The 24,304-nt window shown below is 36.7% G+C and overlaps 1 protein-coding gene across 1 annotated transcript in view; it reads left to right on the top strand.

Moving 5' to 3' along the window:
* LOC134538668 (B9 domain-containing protein 1) overlaps positions 1-24,304 on the top strand; it is a 41,976-nt gene that overhangs the window by 6,204 nt on the left and 11,468 nt on the right. Inside the window, exons 3-4 of the mRNA XM_063380127.1 lie at positions 14,045-14,147; positions 21,448-21,556. Coding sequence (XP_063236197.1) covers positions 14,045-14,147; positions 21,448-21,556 — 212 coding nt within the window. The remainder of the gene's footprint in view (positions 1-14,044; positions 14,148-21,447; positions 21,557-24,304) is intronic.

The raw sequence follows: 24,304 nt of genomic DNA, 5'->3' as shown, positions 1-24,304 counted from the left end.
ATATTGGCTATGGAGCTATTGTCGTAGTCACGGATATCACCACCCATGATTAAGCTGGTTATGTCCTATTCTCGGGTCGGGGTTCAGGCCTTGTGGCAGGGGGAAATTATCACTACCCGTACTACAATGAAAGTTCGTCAGTTTGTGATACAACATTTTACTTAGTCTTTCACACAGTCCCTTTACATGGGCTGCTCGCGACACAACACCTGTCCTCTCCGCGGAGTGAAGCTCGGCTGCACGTGTTTCGGTGGGCAGGCGCCAAGTGCGGGCTGCCCCGTGGTGTTGCGGTACGAACGTATGATGAACTTATTATGTCCCTCCTGAATGATAGCGAAAAAACATAGTCAGTCTGAAGGCCAGCGCCGGAGACGTGGAGACCGTCTCGTTGCGGCACGCCCGTGTCCGCCGATACGTGCAATGTCTGATTTCACGGAAACAAGAAAAACCCTTATATACAATTTAACTATTTACAAAAAATGATAAGCCGCATAACCCGCGTGGTCGTGAAGCCTCAAATCCCCTTGACACGATCTCACCCGTCGGTGCTCTTGGCTCTGCGTCTCACCGTGCGACTGCCTCGTCCAGCCGCCAGGTGCCAACTCCCCCTCCTGCCGCGTCTGCCTCTCCGCCCGTCCTCCCCCCACTCCGTGACACGTGCAGCGCTCGGAGAGATTCCGGGTGTTGGCCTCGGCTTCGTCGCCCGGTGACAGCAACGTAAAATATATCACATAATATTTTAGAAGCACGTATAATAATAATTACAAAATTTTACGGAAAAATATAATACATAAAAATAATATACATGACACATTATTAAATATAAAAGTATGTTCCTTATAACACATAATCACTGCACGGGGCAGGGGAGGATCAGGGGTTGGCGCAGCATAACGTAGGTACTTTATGAGCAGGGGAGACATTTGGGTCGACGTCACTATGTTTAGAGGATCTCTAATGAGTGGGTTCCATATTTTGCTTACTTTGTAGCCATCTTTTCTATTAATGTTTGCTGGGTGTTTTAATATTTATATTGATTCTCAAATGTATCTTTTCTTGTATTGTCAGATGTTGGATATGGTGTGGAATTGGTCGAAATAAATGCTGTGTCTGGTTTCCATGGCGTGTTCTGCTATAGCTGATCGTAGGTTTTGATGTTTGTAGTCACTGATGTGTTCTTTAACCCTTGTGATTATTCATCTGCCAGTTTGTCCTATTTATACCTTGCCTCAGGAACATGGAATCTTGTGCACACCAGCTAGGTTTTTGGCAGGGGTTTTGCCTTTCACCGATGTCAGAGACCCCTCAATCTTGTTTATGGGTTTGAGAACTGTATGAATTACATGCTTCCTAAGAATTCTTGCCACTTGGTCAGAAATTCCTTTGACATAAGGAATGAAGGCTTTATTAGGAAGATGTTCTTTTTCTGTTGAAGTGGTTTATGGCTTTCCTGATTTATGACTTTGAATAACCATTCGCTTGAAGAGCACTTGTAAGATGTTTCATCCCAAAAATGATTTCAACTTTTTTTTTGTCTGGTCTAGGGAACTGCTGTACTGCATTTATCTTTTCTGGATCCGGTTTTAATTACTCCTTCCTGAGTTAGGTACTATATGGCCCTAGTAGGCTACCTCCTTTTGCAAAAATTCTTATTCATCTGGCTGGAATTTTAGTTATGCTCTCTCAATCTGTTAAATACTTCCCTTAGCCTTTCCATGTGTTAAGCTAATGTTCAACCATATATTACAATGTCGTCTAAATAGACCATACATTAAATACCCTGCAAACTTGCTAATACTGTATTCATGAGAGGTTGAAATGTGGCAGGTGCCTCTTTCAATCCAAAAGTCATGCCAGTAAACTCATAGTGGTTATGCAGGGTGCTAAAAGCAGTCTTAGCCTGGTCCTCTGGGTGCATTGGTACCCATACCTGCAGTTATTCACTCACTAGATCGAGGGTTCTGATGTACTTTGCCTGCCCTAATTGGTCAAGAATTTCTGTAATATGGGATGGAAAATGCATTGGCTATGGTTAAGGCGTTCAAGGAACAAATATCCACCATTACTCTCCATTATCGTTTTCCCGATGCATTATGTTTCTTTGGTACGACTAAAATAGGTGTGTTCTAGAGGCTTCAGCAGGGTACTATGATTCCATCCTTAATCATCTCTAGCTCCTGCCTGTATACTTCATCTTTATGAGCCTATGGTATACGATAAGGGCGACCATTTATGGGATCTGTGCCATCTATAGTTGGGATAGTGTGTTCAACTTTAGGACAGCACGTTAGTTTATCTTCTGGCAAATGAAATATGTCAGAATACTGGAGACAGCAATTTTCAATTTCTATCTTTTCTTCGTCATTTGCATGATCTACTCGTAGCAATGATCACAATTTTTTAATCTGATTATATTGTTCTACTCCTTTTTCTTCTTGTTTTACTGTGTCTACAGTTTCTAGGGTTACGTAGGAGTAGGCAGAAAACCTCACAGTCGGTGGTGTTCAATACAATACACACACAAACCCCATTCCGAGCTACCGTTAGACCGTTGGCCAAAAATACTTTTTTTTTTCAATTCCCTTTTTCTTACTACTCCTTCTCCTGTGTCATTAGTACGAGCTGCTATTATTAATTCACATCTGGAAGGAATATTAATTTTGTCAGGTAATGGTATCAATTTAGAATGGCCTGACACATTGCTTGACATATTATACTCTATCCCTAGTTTAGGTAGCACAAGTTTCTTTTACTGGTAATTGACGATTGATTGTTGGGATTGTAAAAAATTATTTCCTATAATCCCTGTGTAGGTACAATGTCTGACAACATGTAACGTAAAATAATTATCTTTTTCTTGTATTCTCATTGAAACCGCTAAAGTGCCCATTGTAGTCACCTTATCTTGTGCTATTTTGTGTAATCATTGAATATATATAATGTATAGAAGTCGCGAGCCCAGATTAAATTTTCTAGTCAATTTCGCAGAAGAATTATTGCAGTAGCAAGCTCCGTTGCAGCGATCGCTTCAATCGCTGGGTAACGGCAGTGCACGTTTCTAGCGGTCTTCTGCCGTACTATGTTAACCAGCCCGGTCATGTGCTACCCTTCTCCGCCCCTCCTACACCCAGCTAATTCAAATAACCCAGCAGCGCTTATCAGCACCGTTAGGCGACCTTAGAGAGAAGCTTTCCTTACCTCTGCCTTGAGAACGCTGAAACCCCAAGAGAAGCCAGCCACTGAGATCTTTGAGTGGAGGGATTTTGTACCCGATTAACGTGAAAATTAGCTCCTACAAACATTGTATCGGTCCTACAGTCAGTCTTGCTTTAAGTTATTGTTTCACTAGTGGAAAAACTAGCCTAAATAACCACCACAGTAGGTATTATTTTTTTTAAATCAAAGTAGATTTAACAGTTTAAATTACATTGAATACTGTTTAATTTTACCTGTATTCATAAAAAAATTTTCTTTATATTCAAAAATATTAAACTATGAATCTAAGAAAAATTAAAACGGAAGACATAAAACTTACATTGAGATTCTAAACAGTAGGTACTAAACATGAGGTATTAAATACTTCCTTTATTAGAACTGTTGATAGTTTAAAAGCTTTCAACAAATGTTTCTGGTAAATTAATTTAGTTCTAACATTTGACGGTAGATTATTTCTTTGCCTTTCACAAGATCATGTTTTTACTCATTTCACACTTGCTAAAACAACACTTACATTTTCGAACGAGTCACTGATTTGTAAATCTCTCTTTACATGTCAGTGAATGCATGTGTATCAGTTGTTTGTTTAAGTTTGACAATGGAGTATTTTACAATAGTTAATGTTCAAAAAAGATTACCTAATAACAAGATGATTTTACTTTACATATAAAAATACCTTAGTATGAACAAATATGTTTTTAATGCAGTACTCAATCTAAAATTTTTGGAAATAAAGTTGATATTTAATTTTACTACCAAATCATGTCGCAAGGCAACATTGTCGTTTGTGTATAAAAATAAAAATGGAAAGTTGTATGTGGTACAAACAGATTACATTTTAAGAAAAATGTTTTCTCGTTTCAAATGTCTCAGATGGATTTTGAGGATTGGAAACGACAAGCTTTTGGAACTTCTAATTAGTTCATTAATACATTATGTACTGTGTGCTGATCATTTTAATACGGTTATTCCAAAATAATACCAGAGAACTGTTTGAACTATTTTTTAATTCCGAATATGCACAATACTAGTACAAAGGAACACATTGAAAATCAAGAAACAGCCAAGATTTCTGAATGTGACAATGCCACACACAAACTTAGCTCTCCCAAAGGTAAAATTGTCTGAAGGACTCCGAAATATCTTAGCATCAAGGAAGTAGCAGCATCACTTAGTAGTAATGGTAGGACTAATGAGCCTACCACACTGCCAAATACTGATTATACACTATGGAAAATATGACTTACGGTGAAGCATCGTAAAAAAGAATTGTTGCTCAAAAGTAGTTTATAAATGTTCATCCAGAAACAGGTTCCATTTTTTGGATGATGTGGATGGTTTTAATGATCGACCACCCTGATGTCACGATGGCCATCTTGAATGATCTTTACCTTTACCTTTGACCTTAACCTTGGACCTTGACCCTGACCTCGGTCGCCATCTTGAATTCTGCCATCTTGAAATTGAACGTCCCACACCCCGAACGTTGCACTTTTTGCTACGGTCAGAATATTGAATTCTAATATCACGCCTGCCATCTTGGATCTGACATCACAGCCACTTTTTTCGATTATGACGACATGGGCGCCATCTTGTTGTCTGCTGGAGGCAGCCATCTTGGATACCGACATTTTGTTTCTGTTATTTGTTCCTAGAGAGTGCTAGTATCACACTGTCTCATGCACTTAAGGTCAATGTTCCATTACGTGTTAATATTATTGTGGTACTTATCGATATATTTAACTTAATTTTTTTATACAAAATACATTGGAACCGAAGTAATTCGGACCATGCCAGTTCGAACCTCTGTATTGCAAAACATACGCCTTTGACCGCACAGTCATCGAGACATTTACCAGACAGAGAATCAAACAGGTATTAAAAAAGAACATACACATTCGGATTTGTAAATTTTATAATTTGAAGGAATAATAGCATCTCCTAACAGAGTGTTGGCGTCATATTACTTTCAATATTACCCTATGTAGTGCAGTATGTTTTATTACATTAACAAACACAATTTTGTCGGCCGTTTTTGCCACCAACTTTTCAGCCGTCGTGGCCGCCATCTTGAAATTCTGTAATTATTAAACTATAAATACCGGAAAAAATTCAAAAATTCATCAAAAAATCACTTCTTAATTTTCTGATTCATTCAAACGATAACAGAGTTTGGTTCGATCCTTGATCAATACAATAAAGATAACATAATTAAAATTTCCAGAAAACTGACATGTTCGAGAATAAACCAACAAAATAGAAATTAAATTTTTTACACAAATTCTAGTCTACTACAAAAATAAAAATCAATCACTAGCGTTTCTCGATTTCTGCATCTGCTACCCACAAATTAAAGCTAGGTGGTAAGCCCCACCACTTGACGTAGGATAGTCCACTTCTCCGTTTGAGAATCTTCTCCACCAAGTACATATCAAGATATATCATAGACTGAATCTCTTCGGCATAGAAGTCGTCACGAATAGGCTTGTGGTCCAAATCTTCGAGGTAGTAGGTCCAAGGCTCCGATTCATGAACGTGAGTTACACAGAAATATTTGGGACTCCAATTCGTAGTGAAACCTTTCTCGAAGATGCCTTTTTGCTTGAAAATTCGCACAATGTCACCTATGTTAGTTTTAGGTTTTCATGGATCTTTCATTCTTCTTTGTGTTGGGAAACACTGTTTGAAGCAAGTGATCATCCTTCACGTCTTTCCGGTTCATTTTCGTGATAGAATGCACCGTGTAATTGTATTCGCTTACTAGTTTCGGGAAGATATCTAACCACTTGTAATTTCGGTGGAACACTGTAAGATTCAGTAGTGTACTTTTTAGCTAGGTAAACAAATAAAATGTGTTTGAAAAATGCCATTGCACAACTTGTGAAAGTGTGTTAATGGAAAATACAAAGGTAAGTCTAAAGAGGAAAGCCTTTAAATATTATATGAACTACATCTGCAAAGAAAAATGTCAACCACCGAACACCAAATAAAGCCATTGAACTGTAACGTCCAGCATTCTCACCCAAAACAGGAGCTATCAGCTTGAATTTTTTTTGTAAATTGTTTAATTAAATGTCACCTAATTGATGAAGAATTTTATAAAAGAAGATACTGTTGCTATCTTCAAACATGGTGTGACAAGTGTCGTAACTACAAATAATTTTTTATTGCGGACCTTAGTGCGATGTCATATATTACAACAGGTAGTGTATCTCCAGCCAAGAACCTGTCACCAAACGAAAAAGCAGCATAAAAAAAATTTCAAACTAAAGAAGATTTAACACCAAATATTATGTATTTCAACTCTGTCACGACAAGTTTAACCCTTTAGACAACAGTTAAATTCAATTTACCTCATGTCTAAGATTATTGCAAACGTTCTTGAAAGCAATAGTTTAAGGTGAGAAAACTATGCATCGTTCTTCAATTCATGATCACAAATATTGGTAAAGTTTTTTTTTATTTCCTCAAAGTTTAATAAACAGGTTGACTGTACCACAAAATAAATTTAGTAATGTTTTCTTATAGTGTTATGCTATTATTTTGGCTAAAGAACATTTTATTTGAATTCAGAAAATTGTTTTACATTTCATTCTTGTTTTCTTCACATGCTTTAAATTTTAAATAGTTTTCTGTTTTGTCTACTTAGTCAATTTTTAAAATTTAATTTGCACAAAGTGTCACGTGTGTTATATCAATTTAACAGTACTCTATAGATTTACAAGCTTTGTAATCACAAAACGTGTAAACATATTCAGTTGAGAGCATGTTGTATACTTATATCTTTTAAAGGTTTTAACTTAACGATTAATTAAGATATGATATTAAATAAAATTGTTTAATTAAATGTCACTAGATAGCAGTGTGCATGTTTTAAATTGTTACGAATGTGGCAAAGCAGAGTCTTGTACGGAAGTAATAAGTTACGTACCTACTTCTGTACGTTATGAAAGAGTTTTACACACAAATATTTATAGTGAATTTATCAGTGAAATTTTTTTTATACTTTGTTTTCTCTGACCTTGAAAATTTGTGATATATTTTTTTTTAAGTTAATTGATATTGAAATTTCTTTGTTATTGTGCATATAATATAATGAAAAGACAGCTCTAATAAATAGAAAAAAAAATTACACTGACAAGATTTTTACTTTAAATGTTCACTCAAAATTACTAGGCATCATTTAAATCATTTCACTAAAAGGGACTATTACTTACAATAATTGTATAAACGTAATATAAGACTTTGAAAGCTAAATTTTTATTATAAACTAAAAAAAAAATATATGTATATGTGATTAGCTAGTCTTGTACTACACAAATATATTGTTACGAACGTTAGCAAGGCCGCGTCACGCGCAGGTGCACGCCGTAACATTAGATGTGCCGTGCGCACCTGGGTCGCTGCTTTATCTCCCTCCAGCCCTCCACACTCCCCGTACGGCGCCCTGCCTTTGACACGTAACTGACGCTGGACAGCTGGGAGTTGCGCGAGCCGCCGACACGTGTTTTCGAGAGATTTCTGCCGTCGGGACGGCTCGCGATGACGCGACAGGCCTCGGCCACTCTCGTGAGTTCTGGAATTTCGCTGGGGCCTATATATACAGGGCTTGTAACAAGTCACTTTTTAAACTTTTTTTTAACTTTTTTTGTGGTTGGTCACTTTTTGTCACTTTTTTCAAATTTGGTCACTTTTTGTCACTATTTTTCACAAAAACATCATCATTGTACATAAATTGTGATAATATTTACATTAAAATTAAATAAAACTACTAGCATTCGAGTGTTAAACTGAATCATGTCCCAATGAACATATTGTGAAGGGGCACTTTTCATGCTCCAAGCTGTTTTCACCCAGCTTGTTGTAGCATTTTCTTGCAGGAGATTATCATAGGATCTCAGAATATTTCAGTACCATTGACTGTTGCATGTTTTCTCTTATGTGTAATATCTTCAAATATTTTGATTTGTTTTCAGTGTTTTGGGTTAGTTTATGTGTTAGTTTCAGATATTTTAAGTATTGGATTTTATGTGTATTCTAATTCTAAGTGTTTGTTTCCATTTTTTTTTTTCATAGTACTTTTAATTATTACAGTGCATATCTGTGGCTATTTGCTAAAAATTGAACGGTCTCTTTTTAGCATTTTTTAACAGAGAAGTTGTTATTTATGTTTGTTTTATTACTCTTGTGTTGCAGTTTAGTGTGAAGCATGGGGAAGTGTAAATTTCATGAAACATGGTTAGAAAGAGACGATAGTCAAGGTTATAAAGTGAGACAATGGGGACGAAAAGAAAATGATGCTGAACTGTTTTGTATGATTTGTCAAAAGACTATTAATATTAACAAAGGATTTCAAGCAGTTACCCAGCATGCAGGTATTGTAAAACACAAGCAAGCGATTGAAACACAGTTAGCCTCAAATCAACTCCATCTTCTGCCCCAAGCTAGTTCTTGCAGTGTTTCTGACAAACAGTGCTCTAAGCCAACATTGTCACCTCCTGTATCATCTCCACCTTGTTCATCAATTCTGTTGTACAATTCTTGTGACAGAACTACAGCTGCTGAACTCATATGGTGTATGAAGTGTGTAGCAAGTGATTATTCATTTTCATCCTGTATTGGACTGCGAGAAACATTTCAAATCATGTTTGGTGACTCCGTACCACAAGACTTTTCTCTTGGTAACAACAAAGCTCACTACCTCGTAACTAATGCGTTGGCACCATATTTTAAGAAGATTCAGATACAAGAAATGGAGGGATCTTTTTTCACTGTGTATTACGATGAAACTACCAATGCTGCTGGAGTAAAGGAATTGCAAACTGGTGTTAGATATTGGTCAAAGAAGCATAAATGAATTGTTTGCCAGCACTTAGGAACTTTTTACATCACTACAGCCACTACTACAATCTTAACAGACAAGATATGTGATGCCATGACCAGTGCCATTCTTCCATTATCCAACCTTCTTATGCTTGGTTCAGATGGACCAAATGTCAACAAAGCAGTAGCCCGCCTCATAAATAATCAGCTTCTATTGTGTAGAAGAAAACCTTTGATAGATGTTGGAACATGTAATATCCACATTGTTCATAATGCATTTTCAAAAGGGCTCGAACAACTTGGAGATGATGTCTCTGATCTTGTTTTTGCAATTTACCATTTTTTCCATGGCTGGCCGGCTCGCTGGGATAGTTACTGCAATGTTCAAGCAAGTTTGAAAATTCCATCACATCATTTCATTAAACATGTCTGTAGCAGGTGGCTCACTTTGCAAGCAGCAGCTGATAGATTGCTTGAACAGTGGGATGCTGTGATACAATATTTTCTTGACTTCATCCCAAAAAAGAAAGCTGATTTACTAACAAAACCAAGCTACAAAAAGGTTGTAAGGCTACTGAAGAAACCTGCAGTAAAAGCTGAAGTCATGTTCGTAATTTCTAGTGCTGCTGTTTTTAGCCAGGTGACATAATTTTTCCAAAAGGAAGAGCCTCTAGTACACCTGTTGAGTCACAGTCTGAATTCTCTAGTAAGAACTTTGCTTGGCAGAATATGCAAACAAGATTCCCTCAGAACATTTAAACCTGAAAACTACGAGGGTTTGCTTAGCTCAGAGCATTTACTTCCTGTGACTGAAATGGTGTTTAGTGACGAAATCTCTAAAATTTTGCAGGCTGTAACAGAAAAAGTTCGGACAGTTTTTTGTTTCTTAGCTCAAAAGCATTACACTGAAAGTGTCAAACATCTAATTAATAAGTCTTCTCTGTCCTCCCCATTGCTCAAGAGTTTTGCCTGTTTCCATCCAAATGAGAGAGTTTCTACAGACAGCTGCCACAGCATTGTTGAAGTTGCTCGAGTAATGCCATGGGAGGTGCCTACAGACGTATTGTTGGATGAGTGGAAATTGCTGCAACTTGAACGTGATGAGGAGGGGTCACAGAATAAGCGTATTGATTTGTACTGGCTACAGTTTATGGAAAAACGAGACATCAATGGCAGCCCTAAATATCCAACTGTGACAAAAGTGGTAAAAGCTGCACACTCATTGTCACATGGAAATGCAGATGCTGAAAGGAGCTTCTCATCTTCATGTAGAGCCCTAACACCTGCCAGGGCTAAAATGTCAGAAAGAACATTGAATGCTCTGATGACTGTCAAAAGCACTTTGTCAACATATGACAACAAGCCATACTTGATTCCCATAAGCAATGAACTTCTTAACATGGGACGTGTAGCATATAAGAGTTACCATGCTTACTTGGAAGAAAAACGTAGACAGGAAGAAGAAGAAGAAAAGAAGAAACATAATGATGAAGAAAGAAGGATAGCCGCAGAAGAAAAAAGGAAGAAGCTAGATGTGAAGAGAAAATCTATCGCCAAAGATGAAGAAGCACTTGTAAAAATGCGAAAAGAACAAGATGATACTCTTGACAATGCTTCAAAACTGCTAACTGAAGCTAATGAAAGATTGAAGAAGGCATTAAGGAACAAGAATCTGAAGGAAGCTGCTTTAGCACAAGCTATGATAGAAGGAGTTACCAAAGTGCAAGAAGAAGCTGATAAGCAAAGACACACAGTTAAATGTGTAGAAAAATCTGTAGAAAGAAAGAAATCAAAATTAATTTCTGATTTTTTTGTGAAACATTAGCTCCAACAAATATTTTCAGTACAAAAACCATGAATCTGATTTTATGTCAGCCGAAAAGCCAAATCGCAAGATTTGGCATGAAATTGTTGATAAAATTGAAGATATTGATGGTTTCACAATCATACCAGGTTGAAAATAAATGGAAGCATCTTAAAAAACGTTTAGCTGAATAAAATTCTGTTACCAAAGTGCAAGAAGAAGCTGACAGGCGAAGACAGACTGTTAAAAGTGTAGAAAATTCTTTGGAAATAAAAAAAAAATTTATTTTGATTTTTTGTAGAACATTGTCTCAAACAAATACTTTCAAAAGACACTTTTCAGTGGCCTGTTTTACTAAATTTTGATAAATTGTTTAGTTAATATTTTGTTATACTTTGTGTTAGAATTGTAAAACCTAGAACTGTTGTATTTGTTATCTGTGTTCACTATTACATTTGTTATAAATAAAAACAATAATTTAAAATAGAATGAAGAAAGATATGGGGTGGTTGGGGTGGATCTTTCTCCTTTATATTTTTTTTTTAACAAACTTTTGTTTCAGGGAGTATTATATATTTTTAAAATACTAAATCTGCTCAAGTCACTAAAAGTCACTTTTTTTAATCAGAATGTCCCTTTTTCCACTTTTTTAAAGCTTTTAACCTGTTACAAGCCCTGTATATAGGTCCGAGGACGTCAGGAGTCAGGCTGAGCGGGTGAGCGAATTCGGGAGTTCTTCCGCGGCGGAGTTTCCAGGCGATAGTGCCGCGGTTGCGGCAGAGTGGGGAAGTCCTTGGACGAAGGTTTCAGGACAGGGAGTGAGAGAGTTCAGTGGAGTCGGGAGTTTTCCCGCGGCTCAGTTTCGGGGCGATAGAGTCGCAGGCGTGGCGGAGTCCCGAGTGAAGTTCCGAGCGAGGCGTTCAGTGGTATCTCGGCGAAGGGTGTGATGGCGGCGGAGTGCGGCGACGGAGTCCCGCGGCGGAGACCCACGAGGGGTGCTGCGGCGAGAGTTGCGCCAGAGGTGCGGCCCAGCGAGGTGTGCGGAACGAGTGACTGGTGAATTGACATTTCTTTAAGTGTAATTAATTATTTGCCAATTTAGAATATTATTTGTAAGTGACAATTAGTGGTAATAAATAAAAATGTGTGTGTGATAAAAATCTTTAATTGGGCTATCCTTTACGAACCCGCTGTAAATCGTAACAGTATATTTGTTTTTAGTTTATTGTTTCGGAATATTGGCCTGCCAAAGTCTCCAGTTTCGTTGAAGCACCTGTCAAAAACGTTACCCAATATGATAGGTTGATTATATGTTAATGACAATGACATTTTTCATGTTTGTAAATATCATTTAAACAGTTTTATAATACAGAGAAAACTTTTGCAAGGATTTGTACATATCAACATGACTCAAAATCTAGGCCCCTCAGTAATTGCAACTCATAAAGGTAATAAAATAGTACTATAATGATTAGTTTATAGTGTTTTTATATAATATCCCACTGATTTTATATAACATCCCACACATATGAATGAATTTAATTCATTGTGTTTTATAATGTTCATGATGAGAAGAATTTATAAACATTACAACAGTAAATCATAGGTAGTAAATATGTTTGAAATTTCATATAAACATTTTATGGATCTAGCTGTGGTAGTAAAATATCAATTTATTACTGCAAATAACGTTCACTGCAGGTATGCAAACTTAAATCATATGTACATAAATGTTTTCTGCTTCATTATTTGATTAACACACAATTTTTTTCCTCAGCTAAAAATGAGTTTTTCTTGTGTTATAATAGTTTTCTAAAATTATTATGACAATATTGCTTATCATTTCCATGCACAGATAAACACAGACCAGCAATGTAACTATCTGTATTTGGTATTTTATAGTTTATTGCTGTGAATAACGGACATTTGGTTGAATTCACAGAAAGTTCATTCATTCAGGAACTTTAATTCATTTCATAAAAATATGTATTTTAATTTTATAAAATGCACCAATTTTTATTAAAATACAAAATATTTTCACACCATCTCGAATCATGTACCAATGAATAACTTGCTTAGGTTGGATGTTTTTAAAGAAGTGTGTAACTATAAGGAATTAATTTTTACCTTTCGGTTCTTTAAAGACAATCTGTTTTTGTTTTGAATGTTAGTGCATTATTTTGATGAGAATAAAACTAACCACACGCCTATCCAGGAACTGCCCCTCCACTCTGTAACGGAAACAAAATCCAAACGAATGAAAGAGAGAAAGAATACAGTGCACGACCTTGAGACAAGCGATGCTATAGCGCTATTGCGTGGGAGTTGGGAACCACAGTACCTTCTTTTTGAAAAAAGACCCGTCTAGCGGGGGAGCTTGCAACTACTTCAGTTTGGGATCCAAAAATTGGCAGAATAAATCGTATCCCCTCACGACTTCTATACATTATATATATTCAATGTACATCGATCTTGCACATTGACCCTGCTATTATCTTCAAATAATTCTTTAGCTTTCAGCTTCTCTCTCTGCGCAAACCTAATATCTCTTAAAAAAATAAAATTAACATGAATAACGCATTCTTTATTGATATCTCATCATTTGAACAGTCAGTATATAATAAAATATAACAATAATTCAAAAGACTTACCGTGAAAATTTAATCAAAACTCCACCACAAAAACCACTATCAGCTGAGCTCTCGACTCCATTTCGTAAATGACAGTGTTGCCAGTAAACAAATATCAAAAATTGCTGTCATTATAAAAACTTAAAAATAACATAATGTTGCCACTATATTAAAGTATTGTTACTATTAAAATCAGATATATATTTTTTTCATTTATGGTAGACTTATGCATGGGATTGCCCATAATTTGATAGTAGTTGATGAAATTGCTTTTTATTTTGACATAACCATAAAATAAATTACATAATGCATTTTTCTGAAAATCATCAAGGTTGCCTTCAGATATCATCTGTAGTTTTTTTTAAGTAGTCCTAAAGAGAAAAAAGACAAATGTTCGAAAATACATAGCCCAATCAAACTAATATAAATGTGGCAGGAACCAGGCTGTTACCTGTTAATACAAATGAACACCAAGACCATTAGGTAAAGAATGTTTTATTTTTTTTCCTTTAAGAAAAAAATTCAATAAAATTAATTGTGTGAATAATTTCTGAATTTTTTTTTGTTTCAGGGGATAGAAGAAGGTGTTTCACAGATTGCAAAAGGATACCAGCAGAAATTTGCATGGAATTTTCCTTTGGAAATCACTTTTAAGAGTACAAACCCGCATGGATGTAAGTGTATTTTGTTTTTTAAATTTTTTCATGGCATTATTTTTATTTATTTTTTTATTTTATTATTTTAAAACAATTATAAACTTTATGCTTCAACAGAATAGTGATGACTTAATTCTTAGCACCTTGCTCCCCATGATTAAATTGCTACAGGTATCAAGTTTTCCCTCCAATAAAGCCCAGATTTTGACTTATTCACCTGGTGAAGACAGTTTAACTACTTTGAAAATTCTTTTGTCATGGCCTTTTGCCAAATTATAAGTAGGAAATCCCAAATATTCCCTATTTAATACTGTCTTTGTTAGTACCGGTTTATGATGGCTTATTTTCTAGCATTACATGAGGACTTGATCAGGGTTTTTACCTTTCCAGCAGATCAAATATGGATGCATTCACTGTCTTCAACAACACTGGGTGATTAAAAAATATCCAGCCCTTGCTGTTTTGGCATTGAAATGGATGCATAGCTGTTTTGAGCTACCCAGGCAGGTAATAAATTCAATGTATGTATGCCATGTTACACAAAAAACTACACTTTGATGTTTCTGAATCAAATTAATCACGAAGAGTTATGGTGATGTAGTGCGCATCACTTGTCTCCCACCAAAGCAACCTGTGTTCAGTTCTCAGGGGGAACACAGTGGTTGAGTGGTCAGTTCAATCACCTCCAACCAAGGTGAACGGGGTTCGAACCAGGATTTTTTGCAAGTGGGAGGAATGATGAACTTTGCAGTAAGACGATGGGATTTCTCAGGGTACTTCCTTTTCTCTCATGCATTCATTCCATCAATGTTCCTCGCTCATCTCATCATCCTGTACGCTGCTGTTGGTTTTTTTTTTTTCTGGGTGCTCCAGACCTCCCCTCCTCCCCCTTCCCAGACCTCCTGCATTATGTCTCCAGCTCTGTTGCATCTCAACTCATCTCACAACATGCATTCCATGGGCTGGCTAGAAAAGAAAAGTCTGTCCCTCGAGCGGGGCAGCTGGCTCCACCAAGCATCATTCCCATCCATGCCAACCCTGCCTCGTGTAGGAGATGTGAAGATTTTTCATATTTTCATTAGTCATGTTCTTGCATGTCAGAATAACCTTGCCAGCAACCAATACATAACATCACATGCCTCACATGATGCAATAAAAAATTATTTAACATTCCATTATCATTGAATCTGTCCATAATTAATAATTTGTGCCGACTACTTTTACAATTTACTGTTCACTTTAAACTGTTTCCATAATCAACTTTTTTGGAAGGGGAAGGAGCAGGATGTCCTAACTTTGTAAAATTATCCTTGTTGCAAAATGTGTACATTGTGTTCAGTTTTAAGGAATGGACTGGGTTATCGCTTTGTATCGCGCAATACTGATAAGATACGCATTGTAAACATTTCGTAATTGCACAGACACTTTATTCATTCAGTAACCAAAGTCTTGTCACCTTACACCATTGATGATTATTCTACCAGTGAGTAAGAAAAAAAAACGAAAACGAAAAAACAAAATAACAAAAAATTGCACAGTGACCAACTTGAACAGTGTTGCCACAGGGCATAACATAAAGAAGGTCAATCAATCGATATATATAATAATAGTAATGATAATATAGATTGCAAGAGTTAATTGTCTCAATACTCTCCCTCATTGAAGAGTGCACTTTAGTCGTCATCACTTTAGTCCAATTCCATCCATGTGGTTTGATAGCTTTGGTCTTTGAAGTGGTTTTGTTAGCATGTCCGCTAATTGGCTGTCCGTTGATATTGGTTTAATGTCTATTAGTCCTTCCTGTACGACTTCTCTGACAAAAAAGTGCCGGATCCGTATGTGTTTTGTTCGTCGGTGCATCTCCGGGTTCTTGGCAAGTTTGATAGCAGATTCATCATCGACGTAGAGGTTCAGAGTCTCACGAAGGCTGCCGAGCTCTGTTAGGAGTCCTCTCAGCCAGACCAATTCCCTTGCAGCCTCGCTAGCGGCCACGAGCTCTGCCTCAGTAGTGGATATTGCAATGCTGGTCTGTCTCTGACTGCACCATGAAATTGCTCCTCTAGCATACTTGGATATTATCCCTGATGTGGACCGTCCGGTGCTGGGGTCTCCACCAAGATCCGCATCACTGTAGCATTCGAGGAAACTTGGGTCCTTTCCTGATTGGTATACGATTCCAAGTTCCTTAGTTCCTTTCAGGTATCGGAATATTATTTTGACACGAACTATGTCTTCAGCAGTTGGTTTTTCCAGTGCACGCGAGGCAACGCCTGCAGCGAACGCGATGTCCGGTCTTGTTGCTACCATTAGGTACATCAGTGCGCCTACTGCTTGACGATATGGGTAATTTTCTATTTCTCTCCCTGATTCAGAATTCCCTTGTGGATTACTTACAATGGGTGTCGACACGCTCCTACAGTTTTCCATGCAGAATCTCTTCAAAATCTTCCTAGTGTAGTTCCTTTGGTCTACTTTGATTGTACCATCGTCTTGATGGGTTACTTCCAGTCCGAGGGAGTAGGACAGCTTCTTATGGCTGACCTTGAACTCAGATTTCAGTGCTTCCAAAAAATTGTCCAACTCCCTTTTGCTGGTTGATGCAATGAGCCCATCATCAACGTACAGTGCTAGGATGAGTTGATCTTCACCTATTTTTCTTGCAAATAGACAGGGGTCAGTGCTACAAGGAGTGAAATCTAGGGCTTTCAGAAAATCAACTAATCTCTTGTGCCAACATCGTGCTGCTTGTTTCAGTCCGTACAAGCTCTTTTTGAGTCTGCAGACTATATTTGTGCCGTCATTGTATCCTTCGGGTTGCTGAATGAAAGGCAGTGGACACATCGAATTGGGCGAGTGACATCTTCTTGCTTGCTGCGACGCTTAGGATAATTCTTATAGTACTCATCTTTGCGACAGGACTAAATATTTCATTGTAATCTACCCGTTTCTCTTGTGAGAATCCTTTGACGACTAATCTGGCCTTGTATTTTTCAATGTTTCCGTCTGGATTTTCCTTGCTCTTGTATGTCCACTTGCAAGCCAGTGCCTTCTTGTCTTTGGGTAAGCTCTGAAGCGTCCATGTTTCGTTTTCTGTCAATGCCTTCATCTCTGTGTCAATAGCTTGTCGCCAATTCTCTGAGTTTTTCGAATTTATTGCTTCCTGGTAAGTACCTGGGGTGTCTGGATTCTCTGTCTTAATGAATGAAACTTATTCTTCGTATCGCTCGGGGGGTCGTATTTTGTCCCTATCTCTCAGTGCCATCTTCTGGTTTTTGACAGTCTCTGGGTTGCTGAATCCTAGGAAATCTTCCAGATCACTTGGTTTCCCTTGAGATTTTTTGGGAGTATCTTGGCTATTGAACTGTTCTTCGTCCTCTGATTCGATTTCCTTTTCTTGACCCTCTTGTGACTGAGATTCGTCACACTTGTTGGGAAGGGAAATTGCCATTTTTGTTGTCAATGGTTTTTCGTTGAAGACTACGTCTCTGGATCTTATAATCCGTCTTCCGTTGTTCCATATTCTGTATCTGCAGAAGTCGTATCCGACTAGGATACCTTTGATGGCTTTTTTGTCCAGTTTTCCCCTTCTTTGTTTTGGTATATGAGCGTAGCATTCGCTTCCTATTACCTTAAGGTGCTTGCGGCTTTCTTTCTTCCCAAACCAAAGTTCAAATGGAGTCTTGTCTTCTATGGTGGTTGGACCAGTTCTATTTAGAATGTAGACATCTGTATTGATCAATTCAGCCCACAATGCTTGAGGTAGGTTGTTATGAGCGTGTAACATAGCTCGAGCAGCTTCCACGACCACTCGGTTGTCTCTTTCTATGTATCCGTTCATCTCGCTGCAGTAGGGCATCGTGAGAATCTGTTGGATACCTTGGTCATCTAATAATCTCTTCATTTTGGAGTTGTCAAATTCTCCGCCATTATCACGGAGAAATGACTGTGCCTTGTGACCAGCACGTTCACTTTCTTTCAGCGCTAGGAGGAATTTTTCATAGACCTCAGATTTTTCCTTTATGAAATATATGAATCGAAATCTCGTGAAATCATCTTTGAATAATACATTATAACGGGAACCTGAACATGATGGTTCGAATGGGCCGCATACATCGGAGTGGATGATTTCACCGGGTGCTGTGGCTCTTTTCCTTCTGCCAAATTTGAGTCTGTGTGCTTTGCCATAAACACAGCTTTCGCAAACTTCAGAATCTATCTTGACTGTTTTGCCCAGTTCTCGTTCGATGAATGCCTTGACATGCTTCTTATTTTGATGTGCTAAGTGTTCATAATAGAGCTGTAAAAGACCTTCGTCGCTGGATAGAGTTTACATGATTAGCACTGGATAGATGCAGTTGATACAGTCCATTCCACATTCGGGAGCCTGTCAAGATGTTCTTATTATTGACTTGGAAACATAATTTCTCAGCTGTGGAGACGAACTTGCTGCCAGGGTTTTTGTCCTGAGCAGACAAGACAGAAAATAGATTTTTGCTCATTTCTGGCACGTACCAAACATTAGAAAATGTTAATTCTTTCTGTGTACCATCAATGTAGGTGTGGACAACAATATCGCCTGTACCGATGGCTGGCACACTAATGCCATTTGCTGTTGTCACCTTATGGGGAGAACTGAATTCTTTAACGGACCTAAAAGAGACTTGTTGTTGCAAACATGGTTTGTGGTGCCATTATCTACAAACCAATTTTCATTATCACAGTTGGCGGAAAATACTTCATTGTTGGTAGCATATAACACCATGTTACTGTCAGAAAGGTCTTGAGATTTACTTTTAGGTGGCCTACCATCCCTTTTCCATTTTATGCAATTCTTAATAACGTGACCTTTATGGCAGTAGTAACAGGTTACTTTGGACTTGAGATTAAGTTTGAATGCAAGTGCCTCTTGTGAGTCTAAACATTTGGCCTGAGAGCCTTTGATTGCTAATTCTCTTTCGTGGGTACAGAGCTGACTGGTTAAATTCTCAACCATCCTTTCACTTTTAGGCATTAGAAGCCAGCTGGATTTGAAAGGGAAATACTCAGGGGGCAGAGTCTCCAGAACCTTACAAATGAGCAACATATCTGGCAGAGTTTTAATTTCCATACTTTTCGACAACTGTTTGTTAAGGTTATTCCAAATATTTTTAATCTTTCACAGGTGACTAGCCATGTCGTCATTGGAATCTGACTTGTACGTAATAAATTGCATACATAGACAGAAAGCTTTATCTTCAGTGACACCTTCATATAATCTATGTAACTCTTGCCAGACTTCCTTTAAAGTGTTGTACCTCATTACTTGCGTTAAAGTTTCTTCTGTCATGTTACTTGTCAGAATCAATAAAGCTTTCGTGTCTGCATTTTGGTAGTAGTCTAATTTGGTATCATGACCCGTTACCTGTTGAGCAGAAGCCATTGGATCGGGTGGGACAGGCTTGGTCAACTTGCCGATGACAACGTCCTCACCCCCGGAAATACTTCTGAGTAGGATAAGTACCTTGTACTTCCATGTAGCCCAGTTGTTCTTTCCTTCGAGATTGCCAATGTTTGCCTTCAGATCCATTTCGAAAAACTTCGACCGACTAATGGATCAAGAACTTGAAACGGGTTAACACACGCGCAACGAAAAAATAAAGTCGATAAAAACAGTCCTGCGATCCTGGGCCCATAACCTGTTGAGTTTTAAGGAATGGACTGGGTTATCGCTTTGTATCACGCATTACTGATACACATTGTAAACATTTCGTAATTACACAGACACTTTATTCTTTCAGTAACCAACGTTTTGTCACCGTACACCATTGATGATTATTCTACCAGTGAGTAAGAAAAAAAACGAAAACGAAAAAACAAAATAACAAAACAATTGCATAGTGACCAACTTGAACAGTGTTGCCACAGGGCATTACATAAAGAAGGTCAATCAATCAATATATATAATAATAGTAATGATAATATAGAGTGCAAGAGTTCAATGTCTCAATACATTGATGTCTATTTATAAATAGAACATTCCACTAGAAGATGGTTTTCTGTTTCTACTTTAAAATGGCTAATATATTGCTACAAGTGAGAAAACAAGTCTGGAAAGGATATCCCAATTAATTAATTGCAGTTTTATTTATTACCTAATATTTACATTACATATTATTTAAATTAAAACAAATAATTGTGCACTTTTGCAAGTCCACTGTTTACTCTCCCCACTGGAGCTCAGCTTGAAAGTGGCTCTCTCACCTGTTCATCTCTTACCGCAAATCTTTGTCCCAGCATACTGCCTCGCACTACTCACTCGTCCGCCGCACACAGAACACCATATCAGATGCTCTGGTCTCCGATGATCCAATCTTCGCACACGAAGCCGTCACTTGTCGCCCGGTCACTCATCCTCTTCAATTCTTTGCTCTCACAGATCAACCTCCTTGTTTACATACCTCTCAGCCCCACCCTGAAAGTCTGTCATCAGAATTCCTGTCTTATTACTTAACACTCAGAGAAAAATGGCATCCTAGTTACTCCACTTCATGCAGATGGGGCTCTGGGAATGTGCCGAACACGAGAGAGATAGAGAGAAGGGCGGTGGTAGAGAGCCACCACTGCTAATTGGATTAGGCGTGTAGCATGTAATGGAGGGATTATTATTAGTCATTAATTATAATCAGTCATTAATTATAATTAATTTACCATAATAAAAAAAACTTTTTACCTTACAAACCAGACCTATAAACATTAACTTCATTAATTTGTTACTTTATTTATAATATTATTTTCTAGCTTAAGTAGTTTTAAAAACTTGGTTGGATTTATTGAAAATGTAGTCAAAAAGTATTATTCCCTTTTTACAATTTATAATTTCCATAAAGTATTACTACAGCAGCATTCAATAACGAATTAAACCCTTCTTACCAAAATGAAAACTGTTCCAACAGTTCAACATAGTTCTTCTGAAGAAACGCTTAGATAAATAATTGCTTGTAGCTCTTTTCTGCGTGTTGAATTAGATGCAAAATATGGAACCGCAACAGACCTATGCTTGAACACTTAGTATTTAGTACACGAGTAAAATCTCTGAGTGTTCACAAGCTTGTATAGTTCAGTTTTGTTATTACTGAATATTTTTAGTACCAACTCTTTAGTGACCCTGTGAAAGTGTCTTAATAAACTGCTTTGCATATAATCTTCCACAGACATTAACTGTCATGAACTAATCCAAAATATAAAAAATGAAATAATAAATATTTGACAAAATTGTTTAATATCTAGTGAATTTATTGTATGTATTTGAGTGGTTGCCAGTTATTGTTTCTGATTACAGGGCCGCAGCTTATTGTGAGTGTTTATGGTTTGGATGTTTTTGGCAATGATGTGGTAAGAGGTTACGGATTGTGCCATGTTCCGATTTCACCAGGACAGCATAAGAAAATGTAAGTTTTACTTTTTTTTTATTTATGCACATACATAGTTTGGTTACTAGTTTGCTTAGAGTTTTGCTTAAAGCATTATCTCCGTATATGAACAAATCATTTTATATTTTGAAGGTATGATTTTCTATAAATTCAAAAGTATAGTTGCGGGAAATTTTAGTGCTAAAAGTTATTAACTTGTCACCAAAAGTGTATTCATACCAAACTTATTGAGTTTAATAAGAATTTGGTAAGATTTTTTAACTGAAAGTTTAGTAATTTAATGTTTTATCATTTTTTTTAAATAGTTAATTGCATGTCATCTCAAATTTTTTTTTTTTTTTTGTGTTTTGTGAAGTTGAATGTAAAATTTATATGTACAGTATTTTACTATAAATCTTCTATATACATAAGCGAAATACGACTCACTGACTCACTCATCACAAGTTCTCTATAACTATAAGACCTACAGACATTAAATTAGACACGTATATTTCTTTTGCTATTACAGGCATCTGCTAAGAACAGGTTTTACAAAAATCAGCTCCCTAGGAGGATTTATTTACAGGTGCAAAAAGATCAATATTCCTATTTTTCAAGTACCTATATGTCCTAGAGACTGGAAACTGGGCAGGAATGTTCCTTATATATATTACATGGACCTTAACAGAGAACAGGGTTTTCCAAAAATCATTTCATATATGAGGGGGGGGTGGGGGGGGGGGGTTGGTTTGCAGGGGCATCGAAAATCTAAAATTCCACGTCTTTCAACAAAATTTTTAATGTTGATACTTTCTTCGTCTCCGTGGCAATGGCTGTTCGAGTGTCGTATTTGTAAATCTTTATTTCACTATAAGAAGCCTCTTCACAATGTGTTTAATTAGGCAACAGTGATTACTTCAGCTAGTATATAGAATAGTTTGATATTGCTGGGTTAAATTCCATTATTATTTAATAAACTAGCCTGTTTCTGGTTTTTAAGGGTTTTTAGAACAGTAAAAATACTTAAATAAATATATTTATTAGGAGCAAAAATACTGTTTGTATGCTAAATTAAAATTATTTTGCTATAGCGAGCCATTCCATTTCAATTCAGGCAGGAGCGTGTTAGGTCACCATCTCGGATTTGCTTTAAAAAATTACAGCAACTACAACCAGTGGAGACAAGAAGTGTGCTAACAGGATTTTGCCCCAAAGAAGTTTGAATTTGGTTCAAAATCAAAAAAGTTGGAGAAAAGCACGTTTTAAAAATGAGCAGCATTTCAATTATTTAACGAATTCCATTGATTTCTTTTTACTTTGTAGCTATTATATTGAACTACAGAGTGATATATTTCCAATGAACCTCATGACAATATCTTTAAGGGGGGAAAACTCAAAAATTTGACAAACATTTTTAATTTTTTTGGATTTAAAAAAAATTTTTTTCATTGAATAATAAATGTTCATAAAAAGGAGTTCTGGCAATATGTAGACCTATTCCAGTAGTTTTACAGAAAAAATTGTTTTTATTTCTATGATGCATGTAATTATTAACATTTAACTTAAAATTTGACAAAAGTGCAATTTTTGATAGACCCCATTTCTTAAAAATCTGAAAATTTGTCAGTTTGTAGTCCTAACCTTTGTTAATATCATGCACTTCTTGGATAGTGTGTTTTGCCTGTAACTATTTCTAGAATTTTTTGAAAATGTAAATTTATTGCATTTTCTAAGGACTGTAGGTAAGCTAAATTAACAAATATGTTTTGTTGGTCTCTAAATATGAGAAATAATTCGTAACTGGTTCTGAAATTGGGAAAAACCTTAGGAAATATAAAGTCCCTATCTGAATATTCCCGGGTGCTATAAGGGGAATCCCTGGTAGCTTCAAGGGAATTCCCTGGTGACCACAAGGGGAATCACCTACAGGATTACAAGGGAATTCCCAAACTTTTGCTGTTACAGTTGTGCTATTTGTGTTGAAGGGTGATGTTCAGCTAGTGAACTAAATCATGTATGACTTTCATAGTACTGAGAGAATTAAATGTGTGGACTACATTAAAAGGCACAAAAAAAAGTGTGTATAAAAGTAAATGTGTGAGGATGTGCAAGGTGAATGATTTAGCTGATCATATTTAAAGGTTTGTGGGTGTATCTGTCTCAGTAAATAGAAATGATATTGTGTAGTAACTGTGTTACTTTTTACTGAATGAAATTTATGGAACTTGCTGAAGAACCTGTAGAAGGAATACCCACATCATAGAATTTTATTCCGGAGGATGAACTTGTTAGTGTTTTAAATAGCAGTCTCATCAAAACATTAGATGTAGGAGTATCACCATTGAAATCCCGTTCAGAGGTGAGATTGGATAGGAGAGAAGGTTATGCGAGAAAAAAGAAGATATAATTATTAAATGAGTTAAAAACTAGCTGTAAACAATTACAAGACATATAAAACGTGCATGTTTCAAGTGAGTCTGAAGTTGAAGTAGTCTATGGTTTTCTAATATTGACTCAGCTCTTTGTACTTGTAACTACAATGGAAAAGTGCAGCTACTAGCAATGGTACCACAAACATTTAGTAAAACTGAATTGAAGGATAAATTACCTACAGTGTCGAAGTACCTCATTTTAAATGCTGAACAGATATAAAAAATAAGGGAATTCATGCTCAACCTGACCCCTCGAATGGACATCCTTTACCTAAACAGGTACAAGCCCTAGCATTATCATATTACCTAGAAGATAGTAAAGACTGTTCAAGGAAAAGTCCAAACAAAAAATATG

The sequence above is a fragment of the Bacillus rossius genome, chromosome 1, assembly GCF_032445375.1.
Source record: "Bacillus rossius redtenbacheri isolate Brsri chromosome 1, Brsri_v3, whole genome shotgun sequence".
Lineage (NCBI taxonomy): Eukaryota > Metazoa > Arthropoda > Insecta > Phasmatodea > Bacillidae > Bacillus > Bacillus rossius.
The sequence above is the reverse complement of the archived record's forward strand: the minus strand, read 5'-3'. Positions and strand labels throughout refer to the sequence as shown.